The sequence below is a fragment of the Salvelinus namaycush genome, chromosome 38, assembly GCF_016432855.1.
Source record: "Salvelinus namaycush isolate Seneca chromosome 38, SaNama_1.0, whole genome shotgun sequence".
Lineage (NCBI taxonomy): Eukaryota > Metazoa > Chordata > Actinopteri > Salmoniformes > Salmonidae > Salvelinus > Salvelinus namaycush.
This window is the reverse complement of record NC_052344.1, coordinates 19,978,304-20,002,954: the sequence shown is the minus strand read 5'-3', so window position 1 is coordinate 20,002,954 and position 24,651 is coordinate 19,978,304. Positions and strand designations below refer to the sequence as shown.

The following is a 24,651-nucleotide window of genomic DNA, read 5'->3' as shown; positions in this document are numbered from 1 at the left end:
TAACAATAACTGTTGTGAAGAGTTGCTCATACTGTACTCACACACACATGAAGGTAAACATCCAGACACACGCACGCACGCGCACACAAACACACACACACACACGCACGCACACACACACTTTCACAAATTAGAGGCACACACTGGACTTTATCTCACTACAGTGTAGTTCTTTATTTTTTACAGAGAATGAAAGACATTGTCTGACATGAACATGTAGCTACATTTTGAATTGATTTTTCTTTCCTAACAAAAGGTCACCTTTTAGGAGCGTGGGAAATACGAGATAAATAGTGTCTTTGGTGACGTACATATATAAATATACAAAGATAACTTAAATATATTACTTTTCTTACATAGTACCACTAATAATATATAATATGCACAAGTGCGCATGATATCATCTTCACTCCACTCATACTCATACAGATCTTTATCAAATGCAACATATACAATAACTCTCATCTGTCATTAAAAATAGAATTGCAATGTTTGAAATTCAAGTTGTGAAGAACTAACAACATTAAAGTGCTTTGCTCAGTTTGCTGTGACCCTATAAGAGGCTTCTGACCTTAAGTATAATTAAATATTGAACGAGGAAAAACAGACTGGGATTGTGATGTGTTAGATCCCTGGCTAAAACGACTATACGATAAGTACCTACACATACACACTCACATACAGTCACATACACACTCACATACAGACGTGAACACCCAACACAATCTCTTGCATCTCTTTACAACATAGGTTGAGTTAACAATGGCAGGCGATGGCAGCGTTAGTTTTGATGTAAGACTGGTGGAGAGTGTTTCTCTTAACACACAAGGGGAGGTATTAGTGGTCAAAGGTCGTAAATAATCTGGTGGTACGCAGTTTACCCAGACAAAACACTCAGCTATGCTGCTAGGAATGACTACGGACCCGCCAGTGACACAACACTGACGTGTAATTACTGTAATATGAGATTCACAACACAAAGAAAAAGTATAGCAAAAACAAAATGGCCCCAACAAAAATCCAACAAACACAAGGTTGGTTCCTGATTCTATATGTGACCGTTCAGACACAAACACACACTTGTGACAGTGGTGGTTAAGAAGTCGAGAGATTCACCAAGGTTCTTAGCGTTTGAAAAGCCTTTTAATGGTCTGTCACGAGACATTGATTAGCTCAATTACAGCAGAGACAATGGCATGTGTGTTTCACTATGCCTTTGAACAGATTAGACTTAAAGAACCAATGAACCACTGATTATGACCTGCGACCTGGCGTAGGTCATAATCTGAGATAGAAGGAGAGAGAGTGGTAGAGGGAGAGATGGTGAGATAGAGAGAGTGAGACAGAGAATCACTCCTTGATTAAATGATCTAACTCTAAAGTAGAATAAAGCCCCAGTTTTAATTAAGATGATTCAGTCAAAAAAGACAAAAATATGTCAAACAAAATGAAAGGGGGATATGGATAGAGACCACACTATAGTATGATGTAGATCACAAAAAAAATAAATGACTGTCAAGTATTGTCAGATATTTGGTGAATTTAAACCACTTGCCCAACTAACTTAATTAGTTATAGAAGGATTTCATTGAGGCAACGCTGTGGTCAAAACAAAACAGTAAAAACCTGGACCCTAAAAGACTCTAAGCTGATTTTGGGTACTCCTGTGACTGTTTAATTACGACACAGTAACCTAATAGTTACATAGTCATAATCATAAATACATGAATGTATGACTAACGGCTGACCTGGTTTCTAACTGCAGCAATAGCAACATCAGCAAGTCTGGATCGAAGTTATTGGAAAACGAATAGTCTGAACGTTGAGGACTATCTCAACTATTGTAGTCATCTGGCATTGAGATTATGAACCATTTGAATGTGTTTCAAAGAGCCAGGCCGCATGATTATTATGGCTATTAAAGACGTCATAGAGACGTTGTGGCTTGTTTTTTCAGCTCGACAGACTCTGCACCTTTTGAAGGTTGGCCTAGTTTTTTGAATGCTTGCTGAGTTGAGGTTGTTTTTGGTTATTTCTAGTGAGAGCATCCGCCCACCATTTCAGAGACAGTTATAACAAGGGAAAATGGGAATCTCAGGGCATATCTTTTTTTTATGGTATTTCGTATCCAGATTTAAAATGTGGCACTCTGGCTCCCTAACTTTTGGTATCCGTGGTCTGTCATTACAAAGCCACAATGTAACAGCAGAGAACTTTGCTGTTGACTCTGTGCTAATTTGGACTCATTTGACACACTACAAGCATACAACGTAAAGTATTGTTGTGTACACACTAAACTACTAGCATTTTTAGGATCATTACTGACCGGATTATTATTGATAATGACAAAGCAAGCCTCTAAATATTCCTATGCAGTACTGCTAGTGGCAGATTTTGGGTTTGGGTTGGCAACTTGTGATGCTTTAGCTAGTAGTTATACGGTCCCTTGGCCAAGGCAAGGCACGGTCAAAGTTTATTTTGTTTATAAATACTGCAGACGATGTGTACCACCTCGCCACCATAGCGGTACAACTAAAGAGATTAGGTCTGATTGGTTAAATTGCCGTAAACATAAAGTCGAGACTTAGTGGGAGAACTTAAGAATCACATGAAGGGGATAATATCCCCACTCAGACCCTGAGATAAGGGCAGCAGGAGTGTTCACTGTGTTCACGAGCCAACCAATAGATCTCACCGCTGAAATAGGTCCGCAATGATTTATAATAAAAACATTGAAAACCTCCATCTTGTATAGGAACTGAGTCATTGAAATGTTTACCCTCTTCTTTCTCTTTCTATAAACAGTCTCTACTAGACGAGTCCAGAATCAGAACTCCATCCAGCCACTGCTGAACTTGACTATTATGGCTGAATGCAGCTGTCAAGGCTGTGGTCTGTTGAAACATATACTTCACAGAACCACAGACCGCTTCTGTCGGGAACATCATTGGCTGCAGATGAGAGAGGACAGTAGGTTCTTGTCTGTAAGGTCATTGTCTGTGTCTGTAAGGTCAGTGTCTGTGTCTATAAGGTCAGTGTCTGCCCACAAATGGTTGCTGGTGGTCTGTAAATCAGAGAATTAACCCAGATATGTCAAACATGGTCCCTCAAATTGTCCTGGCAGATCTAAGGGGGTAGGGTTTAGGGTGGGGTAAAAGGGTTCATTGGGTCGTTTTGACGGGTCTTCAGGAATATATTCGCTCTGACAGGGATCTGATCCTAGCCCTGGTAGAAATCCACATTAGTGGTTTAAGTGTTTGATCAATGGGGCCAGAGCTAACTGCTGCTGTGGAGGTCATCAGGCCTTATAAAGACACGTCCAGTAGCGCTGGCTTGTGTTAAGTAGAAAGACCGGTGGACAGGGGCATTTATTCTTACATTAACAGGATTAGGAAGTCAAACTGAGCCCCTTGCAGCTCTTTGACTAGTCAGGAGGCCGGGAGAAACACAAAGACTAGACGAGACCCAAATGTCCAGAGCATCTCTGGGTGACAGGTATTCGTTCCCAGTGGTGGTGGGAAGCGTCGACTAAGAGGCTTTCATTCATGTCAGATTCCTTTTCTTAAACAGCATGATGCGTTTTTGAGGTGTACAGAGGAGTAAGGCAAATATCATTCAAAAAGTACAGAAATTGTAATTTCAGGATCTAAAAAAGGTGTGGACTACATCTAATACTAATGCAAAGGCTATTTGTGATACATAAAATAGAGATAAATGTCTATAGATAGAAGTTTGCTGGGGTGTTGATGTTTTCAGAGAAGAGAGGGAGAAGTATCCGTCAGTCGCTCATCCGTAACTATGCGGACTCCGGGGGTTAATGGGAGAGGAGTCTTCCCGTCCGCTCTGGCCAATCAGCTGATAGAGCCGGTGGCTGAGGTTCTGAACCTGGCAGGTTCCCAGGGCGCACCCCACTCTCATCAGCTGGGGGTGGTGGTGACCCCCCCGCGACCCTGATTGGGCCTGGCGACGACCTCTTGACCCCGTCCGTTGGGGCTCCACGCCCTCCTCACGCCTCGCCCGTACCAGAGGTTCAAGATGGGCTGTGTTCATGACAGTGGGTGGTGTGTCTCTGAGGAGGTAGCCAGGCAGCCATATTGGAGATCTGATGGAAGGCTGGAGGTCTGATGAAGGGCTGGAGTCTGTTGGGCTGGCGAGTTCGGTGCCAGTTTCTGGAGTGAAGATCTCCTCCTCTCTCAGCGCATTAAGCTTCTTAAGCAGCTCCAACCTGGGAACACAGGAAAAAATAAGACGTCGTTAAGATTGATGTCTGTATCTTTCCACTCTGGGTCAATGCTGACCATTGAATCAGAGAAGTAATTTTAGAACTGGCCTAGTTATTATCAGACTGTTGTTAACCACACTTCCAACAGCATTTTATGTCAACACACACTGACAGTAAATGTTACACACATGGAATGGGCATGGTGAGGGTTGATGTGTCACCATCCTGTCTTAATGCATTTTAGAAGACTAATGGCCTTTCAGCACAGGAACAAAACAGCATGGGGACCTGGCTGCTGTTAATTTATTATGGTAATATCAACACACTGGACGTCAAAACTATTGAGACTCCATGTCCACCTTAGCTAAAGCAAACAGACAGAGTGGCTCTGGAGATTTACTGACTACCCACTCAAGAGAGGGAAGGCTAATGTACAGAGCAAGCTGTGGCAAGTGTCCACAGGAAGGAGACATCACCAAGTTTCAGGAACAGCCTGTTTAGCAAACACATCTCAGATTGACTCTGGCTTTAGTGCTGAGGAGGAGGAGGCCCTGCCATCTGTTCTCTTCTTGATGATGACACTGGCTGCTCAACTCAAACTTGGCACTGGGGATTCTTTTCTCTGAACTGTTGTTGGTGTGTTTGCCCAGATGGATTTGTGTCTCTGTGTCTTCGTTTGTTACAGATTGTAACGAGCATTACCGAAGGTGGCTCCCCTTCCTGTTCGAGTGGCGCTCGGCGGTCGTCGTCGCCGGTCTACTAGCTGCCACCGATCCCTTTTTCCTTTTCGTTTGGTTTTGACTAATTGTTTTCACCTGTTCATTGTTTGGTTGTTAGGGTGGTGCTATTTAAGTTCGTTTAGCCCGCTTCTGTTTGTGCGGGCTTGTCTTTCTGTTTTTGTATGAGGTTGTTCGTTTTATTGGGGTTTTCCACTGTCTGGATTTATTTTTCCAGTGTGTACTGTATTCGAGTGGATTTTACGCCAATGTTTTGACGTTACCAGTTGTTCTTCTGGTTGGACATTAAAGAGTGGTTTTTCCCCATATCTTTGCTCTCTGCGCCTGACTCCTCACATTTTTTCCTCATCGTTCGTAACAGAAGCCCGCACCACCTATGGAGTCAGCAGGAGCAGCGACCACCCCTCTCCCCACGATGGAGGAGAGAGTCCTTCATCACACGTCCATCCTCCATCGCATCGGATCAGCTATGGATCAAATGATGGAGAGGATGGATCGTTGGGAGAGGAGTGGTCTCCCTACTACCCCACCTACCCTCCCTCCAGCAACTATACCATCTCCTCCAGCGGGATCCGGTGCCAGCGCTTTGCGTATTACGCCTCCGAGTCTTGCCAGGGATTCCTGCTACAACTAGATCTGTACCTGGCCACCGTTCGACCAGCTCCCTCGGACGAAGAGAGCGTGAGTGTCCTCGTCTCCTGCCTGACGGGTAGAGCCCTAGAGTGGGCCAATGCGGTCTCGAACGGGCCCGACTCAGCGAGGGGCCACTACCCGGAGTTCACCCGCCGTTTTCGGGCCGTGTTCGATCACCCTCCAGATGGCCGAGCGGCGGGTGAGAGATTGTTCTATCTCCGGCAGGGGACGAGGAGCGCGCAGGACTTCGCGCTGGATTTCCGGACCTTGGCCGCTGGAGCAGGGTGGAACGACAGGGCCCTGATAGACCATTACAGGTGTAGCCTGAGAGAGGACGTCCGCAGGGAGCTGGCTTGTCGGGACACTACGCTCAGCTTGGATGAACTAATAGACATGTCTATCCGGTTAGACCATCTGCTAGCTGCTCGCGGACGTTCTGAAAGGGTCCTGTCAGTTCCACCTCCTGACCCTCCTGCTTCCATCCCGATGGAGCTAGGAGGGGCAGCATCTAGGGAGATCGGAGGAGGAGGCTCCTCCTGTACCAGTTGTGGCCGAAGAGGGCACACTTCCGGTCGGTGCTGGAGGAGTCCATCTGGGAATCGAGAGGGCAGGCAGAACACTCCTCGGTCACCTCAGGTGAGTCAGCACCACACTCTCCCAGAGCTTCCTGTTGGTCACATGTTTTTGTTAATATGTTTCCTTAAATTTTTTCCCTCTCTCCAGCATAAGGCGCTAGTCGATTCAGGCGCAGCTGGGAACTTTATAGATCGCGGACTCGCTCAGAAGTTGAGGATTCCGTTAGTTAAGGTAGAACCCCCCTTCCCTGTGTACTCCTTAGATAGTCGACCATTAGGGTCAGGGCTGGTCAGGGAGGCCACAATTCCTTTGGAGATGATTACGCAGGGGAATCATAAGGAGCGGATTAGTCTGTTCCTTATCGATTCACCTGCGTTTCCGGTGGTGCTGGGGATTCCCTGGCTGGCTATTCACAATCCGAAGATTTCGTGGAAACAGGGAGCTCTACAGGGGTGGTCTGATGAGTGTTCAGGCAGGTGTGTAGGAGTTTCCATCGGTGCGACAACGGTGGAGAGTCCAGACCAGGTTTCCACCGTGCGCATTCCCGCTGAGTATGCCGATTTGGCTATCGCTTTCAGTAAAAAGAAGGTGACCCAATTACCATCCCATCGACAGGGGGATTGCGTGATAAACCTCCAGGTAAACGCTGCACTACCCAGGAGTCATGTGTATCCTTTGTCCCAGGAGGAGACGTTGGCTATGGAGACATATGTCACGGAAGCTCTTGGACAGGGATTCATTCGGCCCTCCATGTCACCCGTCTCCTTGAGTTTCTTTTTGTGAAGAAAAAGGATGGTGGGTTGCGTCCGTGTATTGATTATCGAGGTCTCAATTCCATCACGGTGGGTTTTAGTTACCCACTACCTCTCATCGCTACGGCGATGGCATCATTCCACGGAGCACGGTTCTTCACGAAACTGGACCTCAGGAGCGCGTATAATCTGGTGCGTATTCGGGGAGGAGATGAGTGGAAAACCGCGTTTAGTACCACATCGGGCCATTATGAGTACCTCGTCATGCCGTACGGGTTAAAGAATGCTCCAGCTGTCTTTCAATCCTTTGTTGACGAGATTCTCAGAGACCTGCACGGACAGGGTGTGGTGGTGTATATTGATGATATTTTGATCTACTCCGCTACACGAGCCGCTCATGTGTCTCTGGTGCGCAAGGTTCTTGGGCGACTGCTGGAGAATGACCTGTACGTGAAGGCGGAGAAATGTGAGTTTTCCAAACAAGCCGTTTCCTTCCTGGGTTATCGCATTTCCAGCTCGGGGGTGGTAATGGAGGGTGACCGCGTAAAAGCCGTGCGTAATTGGCCAACTCCGACCACGGTAAAGGAGGTGCAGCGGTTCTTAAGGTTTGCCAATTACTACCGGAGGTTTATCCGGGGTTTTGGTCAGGTAGCAGCTCCTATTACCTCACTGCTGAAGGGGGGGCCGGTGCGTTTGCAGTGGTCAGCAGAGGCGGACGGAGCCTTCCGTAGGTTGAAGGTGCTGTTTACCGAGGCGCCAGTGTTGGCGCATCCGGACCCTTCTTTGGCGTTCATAGTAGAGGTGGACGCATCCGAGGCTGGGGTTGGAGCTGTGCTCTCACAGCGCTCGGGTACGCCACCAAAGCTCCGCCCCTGTGCTTTTTTTTCGAAGAAGCTCGGGCCAGCGGAGCGGAATTATGATGTGGGGGATAGGGAGTTGTTGGCTATGGTTAAGGCCCTGAAGGTGTGGAGACACTGGCTTGAGGGGGCTAAGCACCCTTTCCTCATCTGGACTGACCACCGTAACCTGGAGTATATCCGATCAGCTAAGAGACTGAATCCGCGTCAGGCAAGGTGGGCCATGTTTTTCACCAGATTTCGTTTTACGATCTCTTATAGACCAGGTTCCCTAAACACTAAGGCCGACGCGCTGTCTCGCCTCTATGACTCGGAGGACCGGTCCATCGATCCACCCTCATCATTCCGGCGGCCAAGCTGGTGGCACCAATAGTATGGGAGGTGGACGCGGACATCGAGCGGGCGTTAAGGGAGGAACCTGCGCCTCCACAGTGCCCAGAGGGTCGTAGGTACGTACCGCTCGCTGTTCGTGATCAATTGATTCGATGGGCTCATAGTTTACTCTCGTCAGGTCACCCGGGTATTTCGAGGACAGTGCGAGGTCTTAGGGGGAAGTACTGGTGGCCCACCTTGGAGAGGGATGTGCGATTCTATGTCTCTTCCTGTTCGGTATGCGCTCAGAGTAAGGCTCCTAGGCACCTGCCTCGAGGGAAGTTACAACCCCTCCCCGTTCCACAACGGCCGTGGTCCCATCTTTCGGTGGATTTTCTGACTGACCTTCCTCCATCTCAGGGAAACACTACGATCCTGGTCGTTGTGGATCGGTTCTCTAAGTCCTGCCGTCTTATCCCGTTGCCCGGTCTCCCTACGGCCCTGCAGACTGCGGAGGCACTATTTACCCATGTCTTCCGGCACTACGGGGTGCCCGAGGATATCGTTTCTGATCGGGGTCCCCAGTTCACTTCCAGAGTATGGAAGGCGTTTATGGAGCATTTGGGGGTCTCGGTCAGCCTGACCTCGGGGTATCACCCGGAGAGTAATGGGCAGGTGGAGAGAGTGAACCAGGAGGTGGGTAGGTTTCTGCGGTCGTATTGCCAGGACCGGCCAGGGAGTGGTCAAGATACATCCCCTGGGCAGAGATTGCCCAGAACTCACTAAGCCACTCCTCTACCAACATGTCACCATTTGAGTGTGTGTTGGGGTACCAGCCGGTTCTGGCACCATGGCATCAGAGTCAGACCGAGGCTCCTGCGGTGGAGGAGTGGGTACAGCGCTCTAAGGAGACCTGGAGAGCCGTCCAGGAGTCTCTGCGTCAGGCGAGTGGACGGCAGAAGAAGAGCGCTGACCGTCACCGCAGTGAGGCCCCCGTGTTTGCACCGGGGGATAGGGTCTGGCTCTCGACCCGAAACCTGCCCCTCCGCCTGCCCTGCCGGAAGCTGGGTCCGCAGTGTGTAGGGCCATTTAAAGTCCTGAGGAGAATAAACGAGGTGTGTTATCGATTGTTACTTCCTTCGTATTATCGTATTAACCCCTCGTTTCATGTGTCTCTCCTCAGGCCGGTGGTAGCTGGTCCCATGCAGGAAGGTGAGGTTCCGGAGGTCCCTCCGCCCCCTCTGGACATAGAGGGGTCCCCGGCGTACACGATACGGTCCATTCTGGACTCCAGACGCCGGGTGAGGGGCCTGCAGTACCTCGTGGACTGGGAGGGGTACGGTCCGGAGGAGAGGTGCTGGGTCCCGGTGGGGGATATATTGGATCCATCTATGCTGAGAGAGTTCCATCGCCTCCATCCGGATCGCCCTGCGCCTCGGCCCCCGGGTCGTCCTCGAGGCCGGCGTCGGCGCGCTGCGGGAGCTGCGCGTCAGGAGGGGGGTACTGTAACGAGCATTACCGAAGGTGGCTCCCCTTCCTGTTCGAGTGGCGCTCGGCGGTCGTCGTCGCCGGTCTACTAGCTGCCACCGATCCCTTTTTCCTTTTCGTTTGGTTTTGACTAATTGTTTTCACCTGTTCATTGTTTGGTTGTTAGGGTGGTGCTATTTAAGTTCGTTTAGCCCGCTTCTGTTTGTGCGGGCTTGTCTTTCTGTTTTTGTATGAGGTTGTTCGTTTTATTGGGGTTTTCCACTGTCTGGATTTATTTTTCCAGTGTGTACTGTATTCGAGTGGATTTTACGCCAATGTTTTGACGTTACCAGTTGTTCTTCTGGTTGGACATTAAAGAGTGGTTTTTCCCCATATCTTTGCTCTCTGCGCCTGACTCCTCACATTTTTTCCTCATCGTTCGTAACACAGATGCTATAAATAGGTAGAGGCTCACCTGGCAGAAGTCATATTGACGAAGCACTGGCCACAGTGAGTCAGGGAATTCAATTCTCAAAATGGCGCCAGTGGGTGTAGGTATATCAAGCCTAAATTCTTTTAAGTAGTAAGTATGACTTTTGTGTGCTAAATGTCCTCCCATGATAAAGTTAGAACAAGGAAGAGAAAACGTCCCTTTTGTATCCTTTTTCAATTTTAAAGAGCACAGAAACAGCATCAGGTTCTGACCGGCTTCCAACTGCTCTTTAGGAGAAGCAGTAATGATAGTTGGCATACAGCGTAATTATAAAAAAGAGCAGCGTTCTCCTTGTGAAACGCTGACTGGATTGTGAAAAATAACAGGGTAGACCTACTGTAGAACGCCACTATGCAAGTGGTAACCAACCAATCTCTGTACAGACACAGCGAGAAGTGGCTATATTAATAAACAGGGTTCCAAACCCTTCTGTGCCTCCTTAAGGCGGTATCTTAGTTAATGTGTTGAGTGCCTTGGCCAGGCTCTTGCCAAACATGTTGTTCATGGTCAAAATTCTACAGACTATAAACATGACTTTGAGCATTTATGGGTTTGTTCAACCAATTTAACCTACAACTGAGTTTTCTGGTGTGTTGTGGGCTTGAAGCCCAATGTAACTAGCCAATCTAGCTACTTTACAAGAAAAAATGTAGTGCTATTCCAGCAACAGCACCATGAGTGGTCAGTCAGTGAAAGTTTCAAGGTAGCTATATTTGACATGTACACAGAGTTCCAACACAAAGAAAACACTGAATGAGCTTTGCCTCCACCTGTGTCTGTCTCCCTGCCATCCAGCCTGTTTGCCCGTACAGGGCAGGGCCCTGGTGTCTGGTGATGGTGGGTGTCACTGGTAACCACTGTGGTAGTGCAGAGGGAGCACTATTTCCAGGAGCACCTTGTCATTCAGCTCTGTTCTGTGGCCAGGCCATGGCCAAGTCACACCCGCCTTCTGTGCCAAGCACCAGGCTGCCAGACAGGCACAAATTGTATTTGACTGCGTGGAAAAGCTACGTTTATATACCGCATAAATACTGCAATGTGGTTGCTATAGAGATTTGGATAGTCTATATTCATTACAGTAAATTTTTATTTAGTTGACCATTCTGTACACAAAAAGGCTGAAATACAATCTTCTGTACAGGCTCATTCTTCTTTTGTGTTTGGAATCCATGGTGGAAAATGTGTTTCTCACACAGGAGGAAGGAGGAAACTTAATCCGTTCGGAAACAAGAGATGGTGAATAAACAAAACAAAGATAAAACAGCTCCAGAACAGCTTAATTTGGGAGTCCCTGGAAAAAAACAGGTCTGATGGGGTGTGCAGACTGCCAGTACCAAACAATGCCCACTGAGCACACACTGGTTGAATCAATGTTGTTTGAAATGACGTGTAACCAACATGGAATAGACGTTGAATTGACGTCTGTGATCAGTGGGTGTGCTGTACCCAGCTTCACATTTATAAAAAAAATGGTTGTGTTTTATTGTACACCGGATAGGTGCAGTCAAGTGTGTTGTTTTACGGGATCAGCCATAGTAGTACGGTGCCCCTGGAGCAAATTAGGATTAAGTGCCTTGCGCAAGAGCACATCAACAGTTTTTCCACCTGTCAGCTCAGGTATTTAAACCAGCGACCTTTCGGTTAGCGGCCCAACACTCTAACCGCTAGTCTACCTGCTGCCTAAGCTGCCTTGTGTCAGTCCCAATCCACCCCATCGACCAAGTAGTTTGTGTGTGTGCTTGTGTGTGTTTATAATACCCATTTAACCCCCTGTTGAGTGGCAAATGCCCTCATCCACCCCTGGTGGAGCAGTAGTGGACTTTGTGGCACACTCAGCGCTGGAATCTCCCATAACACAACATGCCGCCCCGAGCCCGACCCAACGCAGTAGACGATGGCTGCTTCGCTAGTCAGGCTATTCTGGGCTGGCAGACAGCCATAAAGACCCTGTGATATAGTTAAAAAACAATTCTCTTGGAGAATTTGTAACTGGAGGGGGGCGGAGCGGGAGAAAAAAGAAAGAAAGAGCAAATCTGCTGTTTAAAGGAGGTTAAATGTGTTTGGGTTTCTGTGGGGTTCACCTCCCACCTAGGGAATTCGTGGCATGTCCTTTTGTCCTCCTCTCTTCTCTGTTACACCATCTGACCTGACCGCTTTACCTTCACCTGACGCTGATGCCCTTAGCTTTTATATAATGGCTTCACAAGCAAGTGTGAACTTGTCTGTTTTATCCCTTGGGCCAGCCAGAAGTCATTTGTATGTGTCTGTGCCAGAGGGATCTGAGGGGAGTGTTTTGGCCAAAGACTTTGGACCGGAGGTGTAACTGTGTGCCCAGTGCACATGCTCCTCTCCAGTTTCCAGTTCTTCTGATCCCACAATAAGCCTTTTGGCCACCGTGTTCTAGCCCACAGCCAGGAGAAGGCAGCAGCACCCTGTACTGTAGCCCGGCCCAACGTGAGAACTCTCTCACTGGATCACATCTGATCTGACAGCCCCGTCTAATTTGGCTATTGAGAAAGTAATCCTGCAAATGGACAGTAATGGAGGTCTTTGTGATTGGCAGAGGATCAAAGATATCAGAGCTTCACATTCTTAGAAACATTCACTCACTCAACACTCGTTTTCAGCACCATCTGATGTGGAAGATTATTTAAAAATATATATTGGTAACAAATCCACCTACTTGTTCTGTAAAATTCCCATTTTCATCGGAGGGCATTAAGTTAAAAGTCACTCAGCCTGGGGAACGGGTGGAGGGAGGGGGGTTCGAGGGTTCGATAAAAGGGTAAGCTGATCCCAACTCCTTCGTGCTGCAGTGTGGTGTTATTCTTTCGTATTACTCCCACAGTTTAGACTGAGGTTTAGGTCTGGAATCACAACTGAGACCCACCAGTGGAACCACCACAATAGGGTGATTCCACGCCAGCGGGAGCGGGAAATATTTTTGGTATTTACATTTGAGTCATTTAGTCATATCCAGAGCGACTTACAGGAGCAATTAGGTATCTCAGATTGTTCTGACAATTCTCACATAGAAACATGATTGGGGGGAAGGATGTTTAACATGCTTTTTTCATTTCTATCACAAGCCATTTTTTTGAAAATCATGATGAAATTAGCCATTTTATACTCTTTTTAGCATACATGCCTCCTATAAGACCCTCTGATATGTGAACTGTACATAATACAGACAACATCTGTCATTATACTCCTTATAGTGTTCTCTCTGAAATACACATTTTCACATTCATTTATTCAACATAAAAAATATGAATATTAATCTCAAAACTATCCTTTTTAGACACTCTCTTCAAACACGTAACATTTCCAGAGTGGGCTCTCTGGTACTTTTAATGATATGACCCATTTTATACATATAAATTGACATGATAGGTCATTAACCAATCACATTCAGCAAATCACCAGCAGAGTGAGTTTCCTTTGAATCCATGTTCCCATTCACTGTGTTGGTGGTGCTCATATAATTGATCATACCTTCAGAATTAGCAGAGAGCCCACACTGGAAATGTAATGTACTTATATATATTGTTCCAAACAATGTCTTAAAATAAACAAAATCAAAAAGGGTCGTTTTGAGATATTAATATTTGAATGTTGAATAAATGAATGTGATTATTTTTATTTCAGAATCTAGACCTACTCCATATTTTAGAGCACACTATAAGGAGTATAATGACACCAAGATGTTGTCTGTATCATGTACAGTTCACGGATCAGAGGGTCTTATTGGAGGCATGTACAGTATAGGTCTAAAAAGGGCCTAAAATGGATACTTTCATCATGATTTTCTCAAACATTGTTTGTGATACAAATGTAAATCGCCGATGTCCCACCGGCCCCAGCCTGATGCCCTCCTCTGCCCCAGTAAGGCCCCGTCAGAGAGGGGTAAGCCTTGGCCAGTACCAGGCCTTTCTTACATGCTTATACCCAGGGGGCTGGAGCCTACCATGGGCTGCCTTAATCAGCAGTAAATGTGGCACATTCATACATAATCCTCGCCAGGCCCCATACAGCTAACAGAGGACAGATTGTGTTCTCAGTAAGGAGACAGAAATAAGCGAAAGGCGATTTATTTGTGAATGAACCCTTGCTGCCGCTTGTTCTCCATGTGTTGGTGGTTTTATAACCTCTTGTGTTGACGATAAGTACGTGCTGAGGGGTGATTTAGCACTTTCCTCATCATGCACTGCGTTGGGTGAAAGTGTACACAGTTGCTAAAGTCCCTGGCTTGAAAGAACGACTGCCACATATTCTCTCTTGTTCCCCTCAGCAGACTTAAGTGTGTAGTGGTTTGGGAATTGGGAGACGGACTTCAAACCACACAGTGGTTGCAGTTCCACGTTCCAATTGTACTGAGGCGGCCACTCACAGCTGCAGTGCTGACTCATGATTGTGGCCTGATCTCCATCGCTACTGTAGGTATCCATCCACACTACAAATGACTGTACTTCGCTAGAATAACACCTACATTTTCCTCAACCACCAATAGAACATGAAACAAGAGTTTAGTCCTTCTCTCCTCAGACCTCAGAGCTCCATCTTTGTTCATTCTTCAGCCTTTATCCTGTGTTCTTTCTGTAACACTAACAGTATACACAGACCGACCGACCGGAAAATCTGGTATCGTAGTATCTCGATACTGGTATCGTGACAACCCCAATGCACACACACACACACACACACACACACACACACACACACACACACACACACACACACACACACACACACACACACACACACACACACACACACACACACACACACACACACACACACACACACACACACACACACACATATGCCTTTCGCCATGGTCAAGTTTTCAGTGCAGAGTGGAAGCATTTTCTTTATAGATGTGGACGGTGGAATTTAGGTCTTAGCCACTAATCCACTGTGGAATTCTGAGCTGCCTGGTGGGAGACTAGTTCCCTCTCTTCTTTAGGCCTGGTCGTAATGACCCCCACGGAGCAGGGAGAGAGAGAAGGAGAAAGAGAGAGGGAGGGACGGAGGGTCATGGCAGTGTTTATATGGTGGATACATTACATCTCTATACATCGCCAGTCCAGACCTCTGTTTACAGTGTGGCCCACATCAGAGCAGCCATGCTTCCTCAGAGCAGATGTCTAACCTCAGAGCCATACATACTGCCTCTCACAGAGCGATACATACTGCCTCTCACAGAGCGATACATACTGCCTCTCACAGAGCCATACATACTGCCTCTCACAGAGCGATCTACAGGGCCAGCCAGGGTTATATCAGACTGAGGCACGCAAAGTGTATTTAAGTACATGAAATAGATAACTGGAGTAAAGTTGAAGTATTTATGAGCCATATTAGTCAAGGTAATGTTCATGTTATGTCTTTGATATTGTATAAGCATGTCTATAAATCTATATAAAGTTACTGTATGTAGAGTTATAAAATCTATCACCATCTGACGGATGCAACAGTAGGTCCTCTGGGAGGTGGATGATGATGCAATGTGCCTGTTTCTGGGGTAAATATTGTGTTTGGACAATGGATGGGTGTTGACGTCTGAATTGCATGCAGGGGTCCTGGCCATGACACTTGCCCCATATGGGGTGACAGAGGGAGTTAATGATTTAGGAGGAGGATGGACAGACGGGAAAAACATTGTTTTTTCTGTCCAGTCAGGATCCTGAGCAAATTCATGACCACAATACACACAGACTCAAATACACACAGCCTCAAATACACACAGCCTCAAATACACACAGTCAGACCAGTAGTCTACACTTACACAGTCCCTCTTTCTAAAGAGAATATACTTTACACTCCCACACACGCTCAATACACAAACTATGTTCATCCTGTCTGGGATGTCTGACATGTCATATCATTGACCTCTGTCCAAGACTGTGTGGAAATAGTGGGTCATCATGACAACAAGCACATTACAGCAAATCAGCTACTGTAACATGCCACTGTCTGGGGTGCCCTGCATCCCACTGCTGGAATCCACAATGTAAAACTGCTTCGTCTCTAAAGCCATATTTAACTTGTGGTTTGGCTCTATTTTCTCTCAAGCTGTTACTATATGTAAAATGAAGGGTATAGTTTGTATTGTGAATGGCCTAGAGCAAGGGTGTCAAAACACAAAGCCCCGCGGGCCGTCCATGATCAGAACATAGAGAACTTTATCGGTACAGAGAAACAATGACCAAACCCACCCATCACACCTCAGTCTGAAAAGGGGAATGAGAGGAGGAGCGATGAGGCCTGTGTTATTGTTATTGGCCTGTGATGGGATCCCATCATGTGTGATGGGATCCCATGTGTGATGGGAAGGACAGAGCATTTGGTATGGAAGGAAGAAAAAGTGGGACATTTACTGAGAAAATAAATAGATAAAAGGAGGGAAGAAGGCAGAGAGAGAAACCAGAATTAGAGAGGGAGTGTCACACCCTGGCCTCTGTTATATTGATTTTCTTTATTAGTTTAGTTAGGTCAGGGTGTGACATGGGGGATGTTTGTGTGTTTTGTCTAGTTTAGGGTGTGTGTATTGTTTAGGGGGTTGTGTATAGTGTATGGGGTTGTGTTCAGTATAGAGGTTTAGGAAAGTCTATGGTTGCCTGATTTGGTTCTCAATCAGAGACAGCTGTTTATTGTTGTCTCTGATTGGGAGCCATATTTAAGGCAGCCATAGGCTTTAGGTGATTGTGGGTAATTGTCTATGTCTAAACATTAGTAGCTTGTGTGTGCACTTTTGTTTTGTAGCTTCACGTTTGTTGTTTTGTATAGTTTGTAAAAGTGTTTCGTTTTGTGTTCATCTTCGTTATAAATAAAAGGGAAGATGTATTCATATCACGCTGCGACTTGGTCCACTCTTTCACCAGAAGATGATCGTGACAGGGAGAGAGAAGAGTGAAACCAGAATTGGAGAGAGAGTGAGGAAAAATAGAGAGGACATTATGAATCGCCCTTCCATCGCCAAGGGAACATCCTGAGGGGATTTCTAGGAACGATAACCCCTCACACAGCCACAGCTTGGACAAGACAAACAGACTCCCTCTTAATGAACTGTTTGTTTTTGAAAATCTGCCGTGTTCACTCAAATACACTGATAGAGAGCACTGATGCAACCACAATCACATCCACAATTACCCACGAATTCTGCCGCTGCTGTTTTAAATGGGAAGTTAGTTCTGAGAGATTAAAATCAAAACAACCACTGGGAAGCAGAAATAGCCCATCCCTGCTGGGAGCTCTGTCCGAAATAAACAGAGGTGTTTGAGTCATGCTTCCCCTTGCTTCGATTTGATTTCAGCAGCAGGTGTTTGTCTATGCGCAGACACACAGACACACAGGCACACACACACCTGTAGACAGAGGTTGTTGAGCTAAGTCAGAACCTCCAGCATTGGCGCCCTCCTGTCAGAATAGGGTCACCTTATATGGAGACTGTTGTCTGGCACATCCTTCTCAGCCCTGCAAATCTAGGCCATGCAGGGTAAAAACAAGCCTCTTTTTCCACCTCATGAGTCAATAACCTCAATTATAGGCCATAAAGACTTGCCAGTCCATTCATGGATGCATGTCAGCAAAACTTTTTGGCCTGAATGCCAAGCGTTACGTCTGGAGGAAACCTGGCACCATCCCTACAGTGAAGCATGGTGGTGGCAGCATCATGCTGTGGGGATGTTTTTCAGCGGCAGGGACTGGGAGACAAGTCAGGATCGAGGAGAAGATGAACGGAGCAAAGTACAGATAGTTCCTTGATGAAAACCTGCTCAGGATCTCAGACCGGGGTGAAGGTTCACCTTCCAACAGGACAACAACCCTAAGGAGACAGCCAAGACAACACAGGAGTGGCTTCAGGACAAGTCTCTGAATGTTATTGAGTGGCCTAGCCAGAGCCCAGATTTGAACCTATTCTAACATCTCTGGAGAGACGTGAAAATACAGTTGAAGTCGGAAGTTTACATACACCTTAGCCAAATACATTTCAACTCAGTTTTTCCACAATTCCTGACATTTAATCCTAGTAAAAATTCCCTGTCTTTGGTCAGTTAGGATCACCACTTTATTTTAAGAATGTGAAATGTCAGAATAATAGTAGAGAGAATGATTTATTTCAGCTTTTATTTCTTTCATCACTTTCCCAGTAGGTCAGAAATGTATGTACACTCAATTAGTATTTGGTAGCATTGCCTTCAAATTGTTTAACTTGGGTCAAACGTTTTGGGTAAACTTCCACAAGCTTCCCACAATAAGTTGGGTGAATTTTGGCCTATTCCTCCTGACAGAGCTGGTGTAACTGAGTCAGGTTTGTAGGCCTCCTTGCTCGCACATGCTTTTTCAGTTCTGCCCACAAAATTTCTATAGGATTTAGGTCAGGGCTTTGTGATGGCCACTTCAATACCTTGACTTTGTTGTCCTTAAGCCATTTTGCCACAACTTTGGAAGTATGCTTGAGGTCATTGTCCATTTGGAAGACCCATTTGCGACCAAGCTTTAACTTCCTGACTGATGTCTTGAAATGTTGCTTCAATATATCCACATAATTTTCCTCCCTCATGATGCCATCTATTTTGTGAAGTGCACCTGTCCCTCCTGCAGCAAAGCACCCCATAACATGATGCTGCCACCCCCGTGCTTCACGGTTGGGATGGTGTTCTTCAGCTTGCAAGCCTCCCCCTTTTTCCTCCAAACATAACAATGGTCATGATGGCCAAACAGTTCTATTGTTGTTTCATCAGACCAGAGGACATTTCTCCAAAAAGTACGATCTTTGTCCCCATGTGGAGTTGCAAACCGTAGTCTGGCTTTTTTATGCAGTTTTGGAGCAGTGGCTTCTTCCTTGCTGAGCGGCCTTTCAAGTTATGTCAATATAGGACTCATTTTACTGTGGCTATAGATACTTTTGTACCTGTTTCCCCCAGCATCTTCACAAGGTCCTTTGCTGTTGTTCTGGGATTGATTTGCACTTTTCGCACCAAAGTACGTTCATCTCTAGGAGACAGAACGCATCTCCTTCCTGAGCCGTATGATGGCTGCGTGATCCCATGGTGTTTATACTTGCATACTATTGTTGGTACAGATGAACGTGGTACCTTCAGGCGTTTCAAAATTGCTCCCAAGGATGAACCAGACTTGTGGAGGTCTACAATTGTTTTTCTGAGGTCTTGGTTGATTTCTTTTGATTTTCCATGATGTCAAGCAAAGAGACACTGAGTTTGAAGGTAGGCCTTGAAATACATCCACAGGTACACCTCCAATTGACTCAAATTATGTAAATTAGCCTATCAGAAACTTCTAAAGCCATGACATCATTTTCTGGAATTTTCCAAGCTGTTTAAAGGCACAGTCATCTTAGTGTATGTAAACTTCTGACCCACTGGAATTGTGATACAGTGAATTATAAGTGAAATAATCTGTCTGTAAACATTTGTTTGAAAAATTACTTGTGTCATGCACAAAGTAGACGTCCTAACTGACTTGCCAAATCTATAGCTTGTTAACAAGACATTTGTGGAGTGGTTGAAAAACGAGTTTTAATGACTCCAACTAAGTGTATGTAAACTTCCGACTTCAACTGTAGCTGTGCAGCAACGCTTCTCATCCAACCTGACAGAGCTTGAGAGGATCTGCATAGAAGAATGGGAGAAACTCCCCAAATACAGGCATGCCAAGCTTGTAGCGTCATACCCAAGAAGACTCGAGGCTGTAATCGCTGCCAAAGGTGCTTCAACAAAGTACTGAGTAAAGGATAGGAATACTTATGTAAATGTGATATTTCCGTTTTTTATAAATTTGCAAAAATGTCTAAAAACCTGTTTTTGCTTTGTCATTATGCAGTATTGTGTGTAGATTGATGAGAGAAAAAAACAAATGAATACATTTTAGAATAAGGCTGTAACCTAACAAAATGTGGGAAAAGTCAAGGGGTCTGAATAATTTCCGAACATACTTTCCGACATTTTTTGGGACCTGTCAGTGTGTCCTACAGCGCTAACTCACATTAGAGGAACAACTAGATACAACCAAGTGCCTTACTTCATTTGCCCCAAAAAAATTACTAACAGCTTTGAACATCCCAGATTTCCATGTAAAGGCATGGCTCTTGGTGAAGGTAATCATCTGTTTTAATTGGTTTCTCTCATTGATAGAGTCCAGGTTCCTGTCAGTCTCCCACCAGAAGAGGGCATGCAGACACTGACTCTACCCTCTGCTATAGCTCTCACTGCACTAAAACACACCAGAGACTGGAGACTTCACTAGTGCACTTCTCCTTCACTTTGAACAGGCATGTTCTGCCCTCCCAATGAAATGGGAAATTGTGTGTGTGTGTGTGTGTGTGCGCGAGCGTGTGTGGCTATTATTGACCAATTCCCTGTAATCTTGGGATTTTACTACCATGTCACACATAGAAGAATAGCAGAGTGGGAAAATACCACTCATTACAGTATTACAGTACAGTAGCCAATGCCTGAAATGTGGGGGGAATTCAGCAAATGCCAACATGAGGAGGACTGTTTTTTCCACCTCTGCTATCATATGTCCCACATGAGGGCATGTCCCACATGAGGTCATATATACTGCTGTGTTAGGAATATGACCTCATGTGGGACATATGATAGCAGAGGTGGAAAAAAGTTAACTTAAGGACCATACATTTATCTGAACAAATTACTAAAACCAAACCTAATTTGTAAGACAAACACACAACCATATATCTGTTGCATTCCAAAATATAGTCACACGTGAATAAGATAAAGTAGATAGTTTGGCGCAATTAACATTGACCTTGAACACTGACGCAAATAGCTAGCACTTTCGTCTAGGGACCTATAACGAACTGTACGGAATTCTTTCATGAATACTGTCAGATTAGATGTAACATTTATCTACATAGGTAATATATCAATCAAATACTTAACAGTCTGTAATAACGCGCCTAACCTGCGCATTTGTGTTTATAGCGCAGTGTGAAAAAATATGATGCAATGACGATCGTATTGTCCTCTGTCCCATTAGTTAAATTTTGAGTTTTTGGACTAAATTCAGTTGCATCACATAAGAACACAAATTCTGATGAGTACGCTTTATTATGCAGATGGAATAAATGTGTAATTTCATCATGGTGCCCATTTTTCAACATAGTGATCATGGATAAGATAGCGCTCGTTAGCCTACACTATCATGAACTTTAAGTCAACACAAGTGTTTAAATCCCATAACATACCTAGCCCAATGGAGAGAGCAGTGCAAACGAGAGACTGCGCAAGGCGCGCATGGATGAACTCTCAATCCATTCTAAAAACAGGGATTACCCTCAAACTTTTCCACATGGTCATATTATAACTACAGAGACCCCATGTTATCCGAGCGGGAACGCACGTTCACTGTATCACGTCTGTCTCGCTCTGACCTCGAGGGCCAGCACTACTCTCTATCCGTTATCTCCCCGACACAACACCCTGACTGAACAAAAACTTCAGCATACTTTATGCTATAAACCTCGACATGATTTAATAAGTGGTTCAACCGGTTTGTGGTTTGACAGTGTGATTTAATTTGTAAAAAACTGTAGGCTAAAAAAAGGCGCGCGTCAATTCACCAAACACCGGCAAAGTCATTGAACATTCGAGAATAACCAATATCATAATAATGCATCTCATCCATCACTGTATTTTCCGAATCCTGGAGTAAAATAAGACTACATGTAGCCTATATTTGAATTAGACCTCCAGATTTCCTATTGAAATAGAATGCGCTTTTATATATCCAATGTGCTCTCCACAATAACATTTCTGTTCAATAATCACCACTTCCAGAAAGGACCACTCTTAGAAAGTGAAAGAGAAGGAACTGGAAAGCACGTTCAATATAGGAAGGTAATGTAATGTCTTTCTTCTTACCTGTTTCTCTCCAGACGGTCTGCGGCCGGGAGAGCCAGGAGCTGCTGGAGGGAGAATAGGCTGATGCAATACACAGTAACCGGCAGAAGTGAACGCATCTCGGGACGAGTTCTCACGCACACCCCTTGGGAAGGAGGGTGTTCCCAAACCACCTGGACGATGTTCAACTCCCGGGGAAGAAAAATTCCCCAAAGTTTTGGTATTTAGGCTAGTACTGATATCCAGGCAACAATGCGTGAGACAGTCAAATAATCCTGTGATAAACAGAAAATAAAAAAATAAAGAAAAGTAAAGTAAATAAATGGTCTAATTTGATCAGGATATTGATCAGGTTACGTTATCGAAATATGCAAGAAATACAGTTATTTTGCAACAAATATCCAAGAGTGCCTGTGGGACACCTGCAAGTGAATTATTCACTCACTATTCAGTAGCCTAATCATGCATACAAAGTGTACGAACCACTCTATGTGTTGCCAATTGAAAGCTATGCAAAAAGAAACCTCAAGCACTAAAGAAAAGGTATACAAAATATATCTAGCTACACCCATTTTTCATATTTTACACAAAAATGATATTGCATTTCAAATTATAACTATAATAGCTCATAAAATAGTACATTTTATGAATGTTAGTAATATCTTACGTATATGAAGATTTTCAGAAATATTCTCGTATGTCTAAGTATTTTCCCACGGATCTGACAAGTGTTGGTCAAGATGAAGTTCTCAAATTCAACTTCTGAAGTTGAGCGCGAGATGACATTGTGCGTATAAATATTGAGTGGGCGGGACTCATTCTGCACCGGTGCACCTGATAGGCTCCGTGAATTGGTCGGATAATGTATTCTTAATTTACTATATGACGTGTATGTGTGCATATTGATGTGTGCCGTTTATAGCTATGCTGTTGTAGTTTTTGGTGGCAAATGCCAACTGATATGCCAATATGATGATGGTGCTTGACTGGTCAAAGATCTTCTAAGAACTTCCAAGAAAATGAGTTCAATGTTTGTTCTGTTAGTTATAGATATTCATATTTAAGATAGATTTTAAGACAGATCCATGCTAATCTTTAACCAACCATTGATCCAAATGTTGTTTTATTAACCATTTCCCATACTATATGCCATACAAACAAACGGTGGCATATTCTCAAAATGCTTTTCTTAGACTTCTAACATGCGTTTTCCACCCCCTCCCTTTCCCTTCTCTCTTATCTTTGCCTTCAACACCAAGTAAGCCTGAGGGATAAGTATAGATACTTTTGGCCACACACCGGTGGCTACACGTATTAAGTACTGCCCAATGTGCTATTGATACATTAGCTATTTGACAGATTGCTTCATGATTATGCCACAAACATTTACTTATCCTACATTTTCCAGAAATATAAGGAAATATGATCTCACAAAGAGTACCATGTGACCTATGATAATGAGTGGTTACAGTGGCTATCATATAGCTTGATGCCACCAGGGCTACAAAGATCATGTGCAGCTAATTTGTTTAGGACATTTTCCTCCTGTATACAATGAGTATGTTGTCACTTGTGTTTAGTAACCTTACTACGGCGTTGTAGATGTGTCAGTCACATGTTTAGACTCGTATATCCTAAAACGGACTCACATGAGTCATATTTCAATCAGTGTCCGTTGGGAAAGTGGGTGAGTCTGTATTGTCTCCCGAGCTTAGCAAGCATGAACACCTGTGCTCTATCCTGATTGTGACATGTTTTATTAATTAGGCTGCATAGTCATAATGTACATACCTGATCCACACAAAACACAGAGGAGAGTTACAGTTGAAGTCGGAAGTTTACATACACCTTAGCCAAATACATTAAACTCAGTGTTTCACAATTCCTGACATTTAATCCTAGTAAAAATTCCCTGTCTTAGGTCAGTTAGGATCACCACTTTATTTTAAGAATGTGAAATGTCAGAATAATAGTAGAGAGAATGATTTATTTCAGCTTTTATTTCTTTCATCACTTTCCCAGTGGGTCAGAAGTTTACATACACTCAATTAGTATTTGGTAGCATTGCCTTCAAATTGTTTAACTTGGGTCTAACGCTTCAGGTAACCTTCCACAAGCTTCCCACAATAAGTTGGGAGAATTTTGGCCCATTCCCCCTGACAGAGCTGGTGTAACTGAGTCAGGTTTGTAAGCCTCCTTGCTCGCACAAGCTTTTTCAGTTCTGCCCACAAATGTTCTATAGGATTTAGGTCAGGGCTTTGTGATGGCCACTCCAATACCTTGACTTTGTTGTCCTTAAGCCATTTTGCCACAACTTTGTATGCTTGAGGTCATTGCCCATTTGGAAGACCCATTTGCGACCAAGCTTTAACTTCCTGACTGATGTCTGGAGATGTTGCTTCAATATATCCACATCATTTTCCTCCCTCGTGATGCCATCTATTTTGTGAAGTGCATCAGTCCCTCCTGCAGCAAAGCACCCCATAACATGATGCTGCCACCCCCGTGCTTCACGGTTGGGATGGTGTTCTTCGGCTTGCAAGCCTCCCCCTTTTTCCTCCAAACATAACGATGGTCATGATGGCCAAACAGTTATATTTTTGTTTCATCAGACCAGAGGACATTTCTCCAAAAAGTACGATCTTTGTCCCCATGTGCAGTTGCAAACCGCAGTCTGGCTTTTTTATGGCGGTTTTTGAGCAGTGGCTTCTTCC

At 45.0% G+C, this 24,651-nt stretch overlaps 1 protein-coding gene across 1 annotated transcript; it reads right to left on the bottom strand.

Annotated features, from left to right (window-relative positions):
• Positions 1 to 149: 149 nt before the first annotated feature.
• LOC120032188 (protein ADM2-like) lies at positions 150 to 22,702 on the bottom strand. The gene is made up of 3 exons (XM_038978169.1): positions 22,605 to 22,702; positions 21,959 to 22,212; positions 150 to 4,225 (listed from the first exon to the last, which is right to left on the bottom strand). Exons 2-3 carry the CDS (start codon positions 22,054 to 22,056, stop codon positions 3,787 to 3,789), a joined length of 537 nt encoding a protein of 178 aa, XP_038834097.1. The 5' UTR covers positions 22,057 to 22,212; positions 22,605 to 22,702; the 3' UTR covers positions 150 to 3,786.
• Between the last annotated feature and the right edge of the window lie 1,949 nt (positions 22,703 to 24,651).

Excerpts from the sequence above, each read along its gene's own strand:
- LOC120032188 (XM_038978169.1), bottom strand. The coding sequence starts at position 22,056 with ATGCGTTCACTTCTGCCGGTTACTGTGTATTGCATCAGCCTATTCTCC. Across the intron at positions 4,226-21,958 it reads GACCGTCTGGAGAGAAACAG|GTTGGAGCTGCTTAAGAAGC; the intron begins GTAAGAAGAAAG and ends CTGTGTTCCCAG.